We start from the raw sequence: 13,755 nt of genomic DNA, 5'->3' as shown, positions 1-13,755 counted from the left end.
AGGAGCACGTGAATCTCACGTAAAAATATTAACGCTCCACAAAACGGGTCACAACAAGGTGCCACAATAAAAACACGGTTTACTTCTCTTTACATCGTGCAATGGCTTGAGCAAACGTAATTACAACAAAAGTAGGTGACTGCATGCCACATCGGCAAGCACAAACACCCCCCAAAATAAAAGTTTACGAAAAGTTCTCGTATTAAAATCTGCAATAAAATCAACATGGCGTAACAGCAAAGCCAATGCAACAGTTGGCAGCTCTGAGTGGAGGAACGAACGAACGAACTTTATTACTCAAGGATGGAGATTTTAGTCTTACAATCTGTCCCTGCTAAAACTAAACATGTATTAAGATGGATACAATGACAATCGTAAACCGACACGAAAAAAAAAAGACTACATGATCTTTACGAATATCAAATGAATAAAAACACATTTAAGCTGACATATCAAAATAATGCAAAGGGATACAAACAAACAAAATTAATCTGCACCACTCACTCATACATTTACACCACGTCAAGAATACCTGTGTACACATGCACACACACGCACATACACCTGCACACAATCCAACTCACTCACGCACACACACACACACACACACACACACAGTCCATAACACGCAGACAGGGGAGAGAATAAGAGGAGAAAAGAAAAGACCACAAAAACAACAGGCAATCCATTCAAGGAAGAATGTGTTTCAAGGAAATAAATAACGCCAGGGGGCCGCGTAGGTGAGGCCGAAGCATCTTGGCCTCGTAAATATGAATTGAACCCCATCCGGTGAAAGAAACATCGTGCAGGTGAAGAACCCCACTATTTTGTCCCTATCATTTCTCGAGTGTAGTTTTTAATTTTTAATCTATTTTGTTGCTTTCGCAGAAATCCGCGAAATTGCAGATATTTGGATAGCCTGAATAATGAAACACACGAAAGAGAAAAGCGCCTGACCTCATGTCTTGTGGCGTGAGGAAGATGAACTGCTTGGTGGTCTGGTTGCGAGTCATCTGAAGCATCATGTCCATGGAGATACGGCGATTCACCAGATCCTGTCACACACACCAACACTTAAAACTCTTCATTCATATTACACTGTTTTCTTTTTCGTTTATAGGCTGCAATTTCCAAGAACACTTGTGTTTTGCATGAGCAGGTTTTTACATGTATGGCTGTTTATTCACCACCATGTGCAAGTCCGAATCGTTGCTAAAACTATTATATAGCAATACTCAGAGCCATTTTCAACAGACTTGCTTCGGACTAAAATCACTTGAAAGTTTGTGGAAAGCTGGTTGTAAACAACTCATATTGTCATTATCCTGGATTTTTGGAGTAATTACTCGATTCTTGGTGATTTTGATGTCTTTGTGCTTTTGACGAAGTAAATCATTCTCAATGAGAAATATTTTCTAAAAATACGATGGACAATACATGATTTAACATTCTTTTATCTTTCTCTCCATACCAGGTACAAATATAAACACTATTTCACAATACAAATAATCAGTTTTGGCCTTCTGTTGAGAAGCTGTCTAACATGAGTTACGCCAAAATTCCATGACGACGTCAATATTCTGCATAACAGTTCACACAACAATGCTCCTACTGAAAGTGACTGACCATGTAGACGTCGAACTCGTCGAGACAGCGGAAGGGTGACTCCATGGCGTTCCAGAGACTGAGGATGAAGCAGACCGTGGAGAAGGACCGCTCGCCGCCAGACAGCGATTTCAGGTCCTTGGTCCCCTCAGAGTCCTCCGTCGGTGCCACCTTAGTTTTACAAGCAGGTGCAAATGGGTCACTCTACGCACTGGTTGATGGGAAAACAGACTAGGGAACATGTTCTACCATATTCTCCTTTCTATAAAATAGTGGAACCCCCCTTTTAAGACCCATCAGTTTAAGACTTGCCCCTTTTTTCAGACCTTGGTTTTTGAGATCTTCTGTTCATAACATCTGTAAATTTCTGCCCATTTTGTCCTATATTTAAAGGCAGAGTCAGTCAGACCCATGAAAACAGTACTGCTCATTTAGTCATTATCTCAGATCTCCTCATGCATGAGGCAAGACCATCTCTCCGCTGGGAGGCATACACCAAACAATCAGCACATACTGACGGCTTCATGTGCAGAATTATTTGTATGACAAATTAATTTGGCCGATTGACACTAGTGGCTTTTTCAGAAATTGATTGTAAGGCGCTTAGAAGTATATTAGGATTTGCGCCATATAAATACCCTGATTATTATTATCATTATAAATTAATTCACAGAATAAATTCACTCTGCATAGAAAACATCGAGACTGTTGAATGTTGGTGTGTGTCCAAGTGGCGGTGGTCTTCAAGGTAAAACCCTCACCACACCTGACCACACCTGAGCTAGTCTTTCTTTATTTGGTGTTTAACGTCGTTTTCAACCGTTCAAGGTTATATCGCGACGGAGGAAAGGGGGGTGATGGGATAGAGCCACTTGTCAATTGTTTCTTGTTCACAAAAGCACTAATCAAAAATTTGCTCCAGGGGCTTGCAACGTAGTACAATATATTACCTTTCTTACATACTGCTTGACTAAAATCTTTACAAAAATTGACTACATTCTACACAACAAACACTTAACAAGGGTAAAAGGAGAAACAGAATCCGTTAGTCGCCTCTTACGACATGCTGGGGAGCATCGGGTAAATTCTTTCTCGTCCCAACCAATATGGGACTCCCCCTAACCCGCGGGGGGCACCTGAATCGTTTACACAGGGAGAACTGTGCCTTTAATCGTGGCATATAAGAGGATAGTAACTTCACATGAAAGCTCATAAACGGTTTTAATGCACACAAAAAAAAGAACATTCAGCTGCATTACTTCAAGAAGTCCTCATAAACAGACATAAAAAATAGACATCAAGCAAATCATACACTTTTTTAAATATTTTTTTTAGAAGACTTCATTGATTTTCATATGAGGTACAGTGGAACCCCATTTTGAAGACCTCAACAACAACACAAACAACAACAACAACACCAACACCGACAACAACAACAACAACAACACCACCAACAACAGAGAAAATAAGGTGTCATCAAGGAGCGAGTATTAAAATGGAGGTCAATTTGCAGACAGACCATATAAACAGAAAATCTGGACGAGTCTTAAAAGGGGGTTCCACCGTACAAACAATGTGTAATCCACATTCTACTACAAACACTGCTTTTTCTTTGAATTCTTGATTCTGCTTACATGATTCCATGCATTACTTCTCTATTTAAACAAAACAAAAAAAAATCACAATTTCATGAAAGTGTTAACATATGACGTCAAGCAATCTCCACACCAGAAATGATAAGGTATGGGGAAACTACATCTTGCCAGAATCATTCATTTTCAAGACTTCACATCAAACAATGACAAGGAAGAAGCACACTAAAAAGGAAGCAAGACAACCAATGAACCATAACAGAAAGCGCAATCTTTCTACTCTGTGCTGCTAGCTGTCTAAATCGAGCAAAAGCAGCAGATTTATATCTTTCAACCTGAACTTGCAAACAGAATCATGTTTATGATGCAATCTAACAGCGGTGAGTTTAGTGGGTTGGTTAGCAGATAGATATGTGATGGTGTGTGTGTGTGTGTGTGTGTGTGTGTGTGTGTGTGTGTGATGTAGGGAGTGACCAGATGAAGATGGAAACAATAACTGGGCATCCTCACCACCTTCTTCACAGAAAAATGGTCGTTAGTTTAAGCCGTTTACTAAAAGCTTAGCGGTACATGTGTGCAAGCAACATAGATGTGTGCAACTCATATGCCCAAATTGAATCAAACACACACAAAGCAACATAGGAATAGGTTAGGATAAAATGTTTAGTGGGATTGCTTCATGTTCTTGGCAAAAAATCTACAGGTGTTACATTTCAAGTGCAATGACAGGCAGATGCATGGGTGGGACTGATAAATGTCATGAATCCTGAAGAATTTTAAGGGGGGGGGGGGGGTGGGGGGTGGGGGCCCCCAGACGCTGACGGATTTGTATAATTCACAACCAAAAAGACGTCACCACAGACATTACGAATCCGGATTTCCGGAATATACCGGAAGAATCCCACCCATGCAGATGGTAAAAGTAATGTATATTGTTTAAGTTCAAGGGGACTGCAAGGAAATGAAATCAGGCACCTTCAGCAAGTTTGAAGGTCGCTATTGCTGTCGTGCCAACTTTGGCTGTGACTATGCAAAAGTGGCGCATGAATACGGGGCAAAGAGAGTTCCCTTTCAAGTTACAGATAATTATGCCCCGCAGCCTACCGTTTAAAGAGGGAACAACAGTTTATCTTGAGGCTACAGACAAATTTAAGGCACAATATAGCTAAAAATAAAAAAAAAGTAAAAACAAATAATGGCATTTTCAAAAACAGCTGCCGGGGGTGGGGGGTTGTTAGTGGCTTTGGAAGAGTACCTAAAATCGGTATGGCAAACATAGCCACAGTGACCAATTGAGTGCCGATGTGCTTTTTGTGCAGTGTGTGAATATCCCATTTCCAAGCAACGTACGTCTATTAACGCAGGCAGTGTAATCGTGCACAGGGTGAAACCAAAACACATCAAAACCACACAAAGCAATGGCGAAGGAAAGAAAACAAATCAAGACGCAACGATAAGGATTTGCAGACGCTCTGGTGGCAGAGTAGTTTCCCCTTACCCACATTTCCAGCGACAGATTGGAGTGGTTGAAGGTCATGCCGCCGACGTATTGCCGATGGGACAGCATCACGATGAAAAAATATTTGGTGCGCAAGGCAATCATGCGCTTGAACTCGGCGTAAGCCTTATTTCGCCGTGTCATCACTTTCTCAAGGCTCTGGGGAGGAGAGAAAGAGCAGAGGGCTATGAACAGGTCATGCAAGAAATTACGAACATAGCTGGTCGCTTACCATCATGTCTAAAGAGCGACTAGTGTGGCTGATCTTAATGCTGCCGGTAAAATTCCTCATAGCCAGACAGCTGTGGAAGCACTTTCTCAGGCGCTCTCCCATGAGTTGCTGAAACTCTTTGAACGCACTCGTGCGTCGCTGGAGAGCCTCCCCCAGTTTCTGAATTGAAAGCAAGAATTACACAGATTTGAGAGCCACCTCCAGTTTCAGAATTGAAAGCAAGATTTATACAGATTTGAGAGCTTCCTCCAGTTTCTGAATTGAAAGCAAGATTTACTCAGATTTGAGAGCCTCCTCCAGTTTCTGAATTCAAAGCAAGATTTACTCAGATTTGAGAGCCTCCTCCAGTTTCTGAATTCAAAGCAAGATTTACTCAGATTTGAGAGCTTCCTCCAGTTTCTGAATTGAAAGCAAGATTTACTCAGATTTGAGAGCCTCCTCCAGTTTCTGAATTGAAAGCAAGATTTACTCAGATTTGAGAGCCTCCTCCAGTTTCTGAATTCAAAGCAAGATTTACTCAGATTTGAGAGCCTCCTCCAGTTTCTGAATTCAAAGCAAGATTTACTCAGATTTGAGAGCCTCCTCCAGTTTGTGAATCGAAAGCAACATTTGCACAGATTGGATTTTTATTTTTGTTGTAATTTCTTCAGGTCTATCCTGAGTTTACCTGTTAAAATCCAGATGCGTTCATTTTTAGCTGCGCTATATCATGTTCAATATTTAGGGACTATGCATGTTTAGAGCGTTTCTTGTTGTTCAAATCCAGCTGTTCATTTTCACCAACATGTATTATCCAATCGCCTCTTAAGCATAGCTATCTACAAATGCTCGGTATAAATCAATAACAACTAATGTTAAAACTGCAAACTGGTTTTGTTTGGAGTCGGTCAAGCAAGTTAGAAAATCAACTGACTGGCCAGTTTAACCCTTTTTCCCTTGCTGCAATTGCATTTGATGCCTGCTTACTGAGGATGACTGGGTGCAAAAGACAAGCACATTACACACACCATCAAGAGCAACCCCTAGGGTGACCCCCTAAATTGCCAAGCTCTAAAATGCTAATAACTCACACACATGTGTTCAGTGCATTAGTTTATATCTGGTGTACATTATGTTGAAATGTGGGATGATAATTTCACACAGTTTCAAGTATGTTGGTCAAGCGGTTTGATTCTTACGATTGAAAACAATATTTGTCAAATTCGGAGATTTACTATTTATTAGCGAGTTATTAGCATTTTAATGGGTGACATTTTTTGGGGGGGTCACCCTGTACTTGTCGAAGTTGTACATCAGAGACACAGCCAACAGCTGTTGCAGTAAAAATGATGAACATCAAAATCAGAGAGCAAATTAATCTTACTCAATCATTTTTCAGGATGCCTTACTGCATTTATGGCACTGTTCCTGGCCTGATCTCTGGAAAACTACTACATTCTTTCTTCATATTCTTAAAAATGAGAAAAGGCTGACATTATCAATTGCCAAACTGATACACCCTCATCACCCCTTCGTATTTCCTTCAAACGCTTGCTCTACCTGGATAAACTTCTTGAAGCTTCTGACATCTTTCTGGATGCAGAGGTAACGTTCCTTGGTTTCCTTGTACTGCCGAGTGATCTCCACAGGGTCTCCTTGTCTGCGGAGGCAAATTCAAAACTTTTTTGTTTTTAGTGTATTTTAACAAAAGCAATTGAAAGTAGACACAACAACATGGGAGTGCATGTGGAGTCCTAAATCTTTCCTTAAATTTCTTTCTGTCTCTGATACCAAGGCACATTTTAAAATGAAGAGAGAGAGAGAGAGTGAGAGAGAGAGAGTGAAAGAGGGAGAGAAAGGGCTGAAGTGTGCTTGAAAACCAGTCAAATTGCTTGAATTCAAGCATCCATGAAACTGAAAGAAGAAAGCCAGCCGATTGCTCCTATAAGTTTTTTTCTCTCCTACAGAACAGCAGTAATTGCTGTAAACTTGGAATAGGATAAAGGGTAATGTTATGCAAATCTACACAAAAGTCTCACTAAAACCGTAAGAGGAAAGAAGGCAGAGAGAGTCTAGGAAGGTGGGAGAGATAGATGATGCCTGTATCAACAAACCATCTCTGAGAGAATTTTACAAAGCTTGCGAAAAAACTTCTGCTGCTTCATTCACTTACGTTTCCTCTTCCTTTTTGATCTGAATGTTGATCTGGGTGATCTCTCGCTCGATGTTTTTGGGCATGCGCCGTGTGTTGATGCGTTCTGCACAGATCTGGCCGGCCTTCCCTACATCCTCCTACAGAAATTCCACAAAAATGGTAGAGTAAGGAATAGTAAATCCATAAGTCGTTAAATAAAGGTTTGTTTAAACAAAATCAGAACAAAATATCTTTTGTGTTTTTCGGGGTTTTCATTTGTAAGATTGTTAAAAGTAACTTCTTCAATCATGGGCTGAAACTTCCACGTTTGCTCACGCACCTCGGCAGTCAGCCGTATTCGAGGGAAAAAATAATCATAAGTGCATGTGGTTAAGATACCCATTGAAGATCATGCAGTAACACTTTCCATGGAGTATGGTTTAGTTTGTTAGAAGTTAACAATACATTTATAACAAGAAAGCAAACAGCTTTGTTCACTCGTTAGTTTACAATGTCAGATGCACATGAGCTTTAAAAAACAAAACAAAAAACCACCCTAACCCTTTATGGTGGAGTGACTTGGCACACTCAATCCTATAGTTGACCAATTAGAGTAGCAAGATGAACATACTGTAAGGCCAGTCAAAATCAGAAGGCAGAGCATGGCATGCTTTCATCTCAGTCTGATTAAGTGAGACATAGATGTGTTCATGACTGAATGCGTAAGCACAATGCAAGGAATGGCCAGAAAGGTATGTGGGAGGTGTGTTCATAACCTGCCCTGTTATATAGTGCTATATGTCTTATGTAAAAACAATGTCCTGTTTGTATTATTGTTATGTACTACACCTGAATTTCTCTATGAGATAATAAAGTATTCTTATTCTTATTACATGCACCGCAATCTTCATCTTCTCTATTCTTTGGGCAACAATTCCTAACACTCAAATTCCAACACAAACGGATTTCTCCCAGCGTGACTACAGTGGAACCCCCTTTTAAGACCCCCCAATTTAAGACTCCCTCCTTTTTAAGACCTGGTTTTCTCAGATTTTTGGTTGCCTTGAAAGGAGGGTTCCACTGTACTGTCTACCCTACCACCAAGACAGCCATACATGGTGGTAAAGGCAAAGTAGTAAAGTGACCATCCTGATGAAGTCAGCGACTGACTGACAAAAAATTGGATACAGAATTTACCGAAATTGGTTGCTGTTGTTTTCTTGTTGTTTTTACTGTGGTAAAGGGTATGTATACCTCAATGTCTTTCTGCTTGGCTGCGATGCGTTTCTTGTTGTTTTTACTGTGGTAAAGGGTATATATACCTCAATTTCTTTCTGCTTGGCTGCGATGCGTTTCTTGAGCTTGTTGATATCGGACTCCTGTTCCTTGAGACGGTCCTGGTAGTGCTTGCGGTGCTGCTGTGCTTCGTCCAGCGCCATCTGTGCCGTGTTCAGCTCATCCTGGCGACACAATTAATCATTCAACGTAGTACAGTGGTACCTGCAATGTGTGGCCCCTCTGATAAGAGGACACCTCCCTTAAAAGGACGCTTTCTGTTGTCCTGTCAATCAATCAATCAATATGAGGCTTATATCGCGCGTATTCCGTGGGTACAGTTCTAAGCGCAGGGATTTTTTTTTCTTTTTTTTCCCTCTTCTATTTTATGCAATTTATATCGCGCACATATTCAAGGCGCAGGGATTTATTTATGCCGTGTGAGATGGAATTTTTTTACACAATACATCACGCATTCACATTGGCCAGCAGATCGCAGCCATTTCGGCGCATATCCTACTTTTCACGGCCTATTATTCCAAGTCACACGGGTATTTTGGTGGACATTTTTTATCTATGCCTGTACAATTTTGCCAGGAAAGACCCTTTTGTCAATCGTGGGATCTTTAACGTGCACACCCCAATGTAGTGTACATGAAGGGACCTCGGTTTTTCGTCTCATCCAAAAGACTAGCACTTGAACCCACCACCTAGGTTAGGAAAGGGGGGAGAAAATTTGCTAACGCCCTGACCCAGGGTCGAACTCGCAACCTCTCACTTCCGAGCGCAAGTGCGTTACCACTCGGCCACCCAGTCCATGACAGGTCACCTGCAATATAGGGATACTGTTGGCTGGTCCCATGGGTGTCCTGTCATGGCAGGTACCACTGTACTGGACTGTACGAATGTCCACATCGTCCGTAAATATGCAGGCATGAAATTGTAAAATTGCAAAACAGCCTGAAAGAATGGCCCCAACCTGGACAATGTCTGAAGAAAATGATGTAAAATCTCAAGAATGATCTCCGCAGCTTTGAAAGTGCCGGAAATCCAAATTGGTGGGAAAATCTCATGCCTGATACAGGGTATGGACACCATCTGAACATTTTGGAGGAGCCATCAATACTGTAGGATTATTATTATGTTACTCTTCTTTGGCTCAACTGCCTGCTGGAACACTGATCACATTTCTAGAATTCCGGCTTCAGGTATAGCAATTTGCACTGCTGGTTGGCACATGTATGTTTTCAGAGACAACGATACTTATGCTGGATACTGGATGCTGGATACTGGATGCATGACTTTTAGCTTTTGGGTTTGTTTTCAAATGAATTTTGTTGATGCCTTACCTCCATGGATACTTTTCTGCAGGGTTGACAAAACAAATCAACTTCTTCTCTTCTTCTTCTTCGTTCATGGGCTGAAACTCCCACGTTCACTCATGTTTTTGCACGAGTGGGTTTTTACGTGTACTCTGATTAGAGGATCTTTTTTGTGCGGACTTGGTCTTGTGCTTGCGTGTAAAAATGAAGGTGGATAAGGTACTAGCAGGTCTGCACATAAGTTGACCTGGGATATCGGAAATATCTCCACCCTTAAACCACCAGGCGGCCGCGGCTTGAACTCACGACCTTCCGATTAGGAAGCCGATGTCTTAACCACTAGGCTACTGCGCCCGTCGAAAATCAACTGACCTTGAGAGGGATGTCGCTGTTGGCTCGGGCTTTCATCTGGTCCTCGATAGCTCGGAACGCTTTCTCCGCCTCCTGGCACTCAGCCGCTTTCTGTGTTCGCACATCGTTCACCTCTGCTCTCCGTTCTTCCAGGGCTGCAATCTGCTGGGTGTAGTTCTGTACGTCCTCCTCCTGGTGTAAAATAAAGTCAGTGTATCAGGGCACAACTCTCCGGTGCTTAGGACCCCTATTTTATGACTGTAGTTTGGATTTTCTTCTCTCCGAAAAAGAGCATAAAAGTCAGGCCACTTAACCTACAAACTTGAATCTGTGTGAGCTTATCATCCCATATCTCAAGCCAATGTACACCAAATATGAAATAAATCGCTAAAGTTATTTTAGAGTTATTAGCATTTTTATGGGTGGCATTTTGGGGGGTCACCCTATACTTGTAGTTGTACATCAAAAATGAAAATGCCCCTGTAGTTGGAGCATGTCTGCAACACTAAGCTCTACGGTGTACTGTTTTCCTTCTTATGCAGCAGAACCCCTTCCCCTTCTCTCATCTTAATTAAGATCCTGTTCACAATGCCTGCAAATGTGTCTTCAATTCCATTTTTAGACCCGATTTCCCCACATTTGTGACAGGTGTTCAAAGCATGAAGGGGAGGGGGTTGGGGGAGACCATAGTGCTGTAGTGCCAACCCAGAATGTAAATCAAGAAACTTTTTGAGCAATTTGAGGACTTGACAATTTGAAAACATTGTCATTTGGGAAGTTTCTTCCATTTTATTACCTAGTTGCTTTACAGCCTCGAAAAAAAAAGACTTTAGGAAGAGAAAGTATAACATCTGCGCAAACTGATTATATGACGCTGATATGATAGCATGGTTTTTTCAGCCTCGAAAAGAAACAGGGAAACTCACCAAGGTTGTGATATCGACTGGCGCAGGATCTTCGACATTCTTCAACTCGTTCAGCTCCTGAAAAACAGTTTCCATATCTTGACACAATAACAACAGCAGCAACAAAGACAATCAAAAAACTTACAAGAACAATAACCAGATCTGCCAACCCTTTTAAAGCTTTGAGTGTAACAATCTACAAGTTTGGGGAATTTTCAGCATAGCAAATAGTGTTTAAGTGTAACATTGTCTAAAATTGATGTGCAAATTGCATGGGTGTTACTGGGAAAAATCAAAAAACCTGAAAGGCAGGGGTCCAAAATGCTCAAGTTTGAAAGAAAGTTTCTGGACACCGACGAAACCAAATCATAAGCAAGATGGCGGCAAATCCAAGGGAGCGAACCGAGAAAGCACGCGAACCGGTGTCAAAAGTCGGATCGGAACCGCTGCTCGTTATTTCAACTTAGCGAAACGAAGCATTTTTTTTGTTTTTGTTTTTGAAAACCCGGAAAACCGGAATTTCCGGCTTCAGATTTTTTCAAAAACCGGAAATCCGGCAAAAGCCGGAAGAGTAACACCCATGACATTGGCACAGGTGCTATGTCGCGCAAGAATAGGCTTTTTACAAAAATGTTATTTAGAAAGCCGGAACAGTGCCACTTTTCAGTGTAGACACTGTTTTAAGACCCATATTCTGACCATTGCAGAGAGTGAGATGCAGAAACGAGTGTCAAAACTTACAAGAACAAGGGAAGTGTTGCAAGCTTGGGATTATTTGTTTGAGAGTAGTAATTTTAAGCTTGGGATAACCTAACAATTTTTGCAACAAAAATTTCTGCTCAAAGAGTAACAGTTGGCAGCTCTCAACATACAACAGGTATTTTAAGCGCTATCAGAACTAGGGTGAAGAACAGCTGAGGAAAAACCCCAGATTTGGTTCAGGATGTCAAATTGCCCAGTCTTTTTCTCCCAGGCCTAGCCATGGACTTACGTATGTGAGGTTGTTGACATTCTCGCTGAGCTTCATGAGCTGTGTCTCGCACTTCTTCTCCTGTCTCTGGTTGGTGGCAATATCTCTCTGCAGCGTCTGGCGCGCCTCTTGCACATCGGTCAGCTGCACACACGACCGCATCAACAATTAACACCTTTATTATTGGTTTCCAAATCAGGCATGTGCATGCACAGATGAGGGGTGGGGGTGGGGGTGGGGATGGGGGTGGAGTCAAGTATATTGCCTGACAAATTTGAGGGGATATGCATGAAAAAGCTTGCCGGGAGGGTTCCAGATGGAGCATGCCCCCTGAAAAGGGAGTCAGAGGGTATAGCCCCTCTGCACATGAACATGGTTACAGACAGAAAGATACACACACAAACACACGATTACGCGCACACACACACACTATGGAACTAAGCTATGTGTGAGCTCTAAAGTAATAGTGCGCCTTGTGGTGAGATATGTGAGCGTTATAAATTCTCGTATTATCATTATTGGGGATACGTTTCAACCCAACTCATGTAACCCAAATATAAGGCAGCATTTTCACACTGGCAAAAAACTGAGATGCTACTAAAATGCATGAGTAAGAGTTTCCACGTCCCACTGTGGGGTTCCACTATTGTAGCTGTGCCTTCATGAAAACGCCCAGACAAAGCCCCACCTCTTGAGTGAGTCGCCGTACTGTCTCCCTCTGGACAGCGATTTCCTCCTCCACATCTGCCGTCAGGAACTGAGCGCTGTTCTTGTCCGAGGAGTAGTAACGGAAAGTCGGCTTGCAGTACATGTAGTCACTCTCACGTGTAAACGCCTGCAAAAATAGGAATCATTTTAATGTTACTGTGCACAATTTTTTTTAAACCACAAAAAGGGCAGAGGTGGCACGGAATTTTAGCAAACATTTGTTCAACAAGAAGAGCAAACGCTCGATCGAGTCACTTTCGCAGTTCTGAATATTATATGAGGCATCAGATGGACAGGAAGAAATTGCTATTCACAACACAATGAGTCACGTTCACATAAAATTTGAGCCCGGTCACTTTTATAGTTTCCGAGAAAAGCCCAACGTTAAGTTGTGTGTTGCCGAACAGAAAAGGCTAGTTATCTCCCTTGTTTTTCTGATAACGTTCGTAAAAGGCTACAGATGTAAATACTTTGATGTAAAGAATAATCCTACAAAGTTTCAATCACATCCGATGAACTTTGTCAAAGATATAAAATGTCTAATTTTTCCTTTGACGCTGACCTGTGACCTTGAAAAAGGTCAAAGGTCAACGAAACCATCGTTAAAGTGTAGAGGTCATTGGAGGTCACGACTAAACAAAATATGAGCCCGATCGCTTTGATAGTTTCCGAGAAAAGTCCAACGTTAAGGTGGTGTCTACGGACGGCCGGCCGGACAGACTAACACTGACCGATTACATAGAGTCACTTTTTCTCAAGTGACTCAAAAACCTGTTTTGGGGTTTTTCAGGTACTTTGAACATCATAGAATCACTGTGTGTTGTTGATTTTGTCAATTTCATCCTTTATTTTGCAATAAAGTGATGATTTTCAAAGTATGTGTACATGTGTGAGTGCTGCAAGTGTGAGAAATTGCTGAACAATCTATGTTTTCAAGTCCTTGCAACAACCACGATTCCCCGAATAAGCTTGGCAGAAACACATTGAATGGTTGAGCGGGAATTCCCGTTTTCTGTGAACGTTAAAAATAGACATGAACAGTCCATTATTTCCATACAACGGCCGGATCGCGCATCAACTTTTTCATGAATATTCATGAGAACAACCTTGTATTACGGACATGTATTACGGAGAAAACTCGGGATAACCGGATGTTTAGCATTACGTCAATATGCTGGGAATCA

At 41.7% G+C, this 13,755-nt stretch overlaps 1 protein-coding gene across 3 annotated transcripts in view; it reads right to left on the bottom strand.

Annotated features, from left to right (window-relative positions):
- LOC138966161 (structural maintenance of chromosomes protein 6-like) overlaps positions 1 to 13,755 on the bottom strand; it is a 51,986-nt gene that overhangs the window by 11,680 nt on the left and 26,551 nt on the right. Inside the window, exons 18-27 of one of the 3 annotated variants that reach the window (XM_070338288.1) lie at positions 12,552 to 12,698; positions 11,885 to 12,007; positions 10,915 to 10,971; positions 10,010 to 10,180; positions 8,363 to 8,500; positions 7,080 to 7,198; positions 6,467 to 6,566; positions 4,928 to 5,086; positions 1,627 to 1,776; positions 958 to 1,055 (exon numbers count right to left, since the gene is read on the bottom strand). In XM_070338288.1, coding sequence (XP_070194389.1) covers positions 958 to 1,055; positions 1,627 to 1,776; positions 4,928 to 5,086; positions 6,467 to 6,566; positions 7,080 to 7,198; positions 8,363 to 8,500; positions 10,010 to 10,180; positions 10,915 to 10,971; positions 11,885 to 12,007; positions 12,552 to 12,698 — 1,262 coding nt within the window. Of the gene's footprint in view, positions 1 to 957; positions 1,056 to 1,626; positions 1,777 to 4,695; positions 4,855 to 4,927; positions 5,087 to 6,466; positions 6,567 to 7,079; positions 7,199 to 8,362; positions 8,501 to 10,009; positions 10,181 to 10,914; positions 10,972 to 11,884; positions 12,008 to 12,551; positions 12,699 to 13,755 lie in introns of all 3 variants that reach the window. The other 2 variants (XM_070338287.1, XM_070338289.1) reach the window with 2 other exon arrangements.

The sequence above is a fragment of the Littorina saxatilis genome, linkage group LG5 (assembly GCF_037325665.1).
Source record: "Littorina saxatilis isolate snail1 linkage group LG5, US_GU_Lsax_2.0, whole genome shotgun sequence".
Lineage (NCBI taxonomy): Eukaryota > Metazoa > Mollusca > Gastropoda > Littorinimorpha > Littorinidae > Littorina > Littorina saxatilis.
Note: the sequence above shows the minus strand (reverse complement) of the source record. Positions and strands in the feature narration are given on the sequence as shown.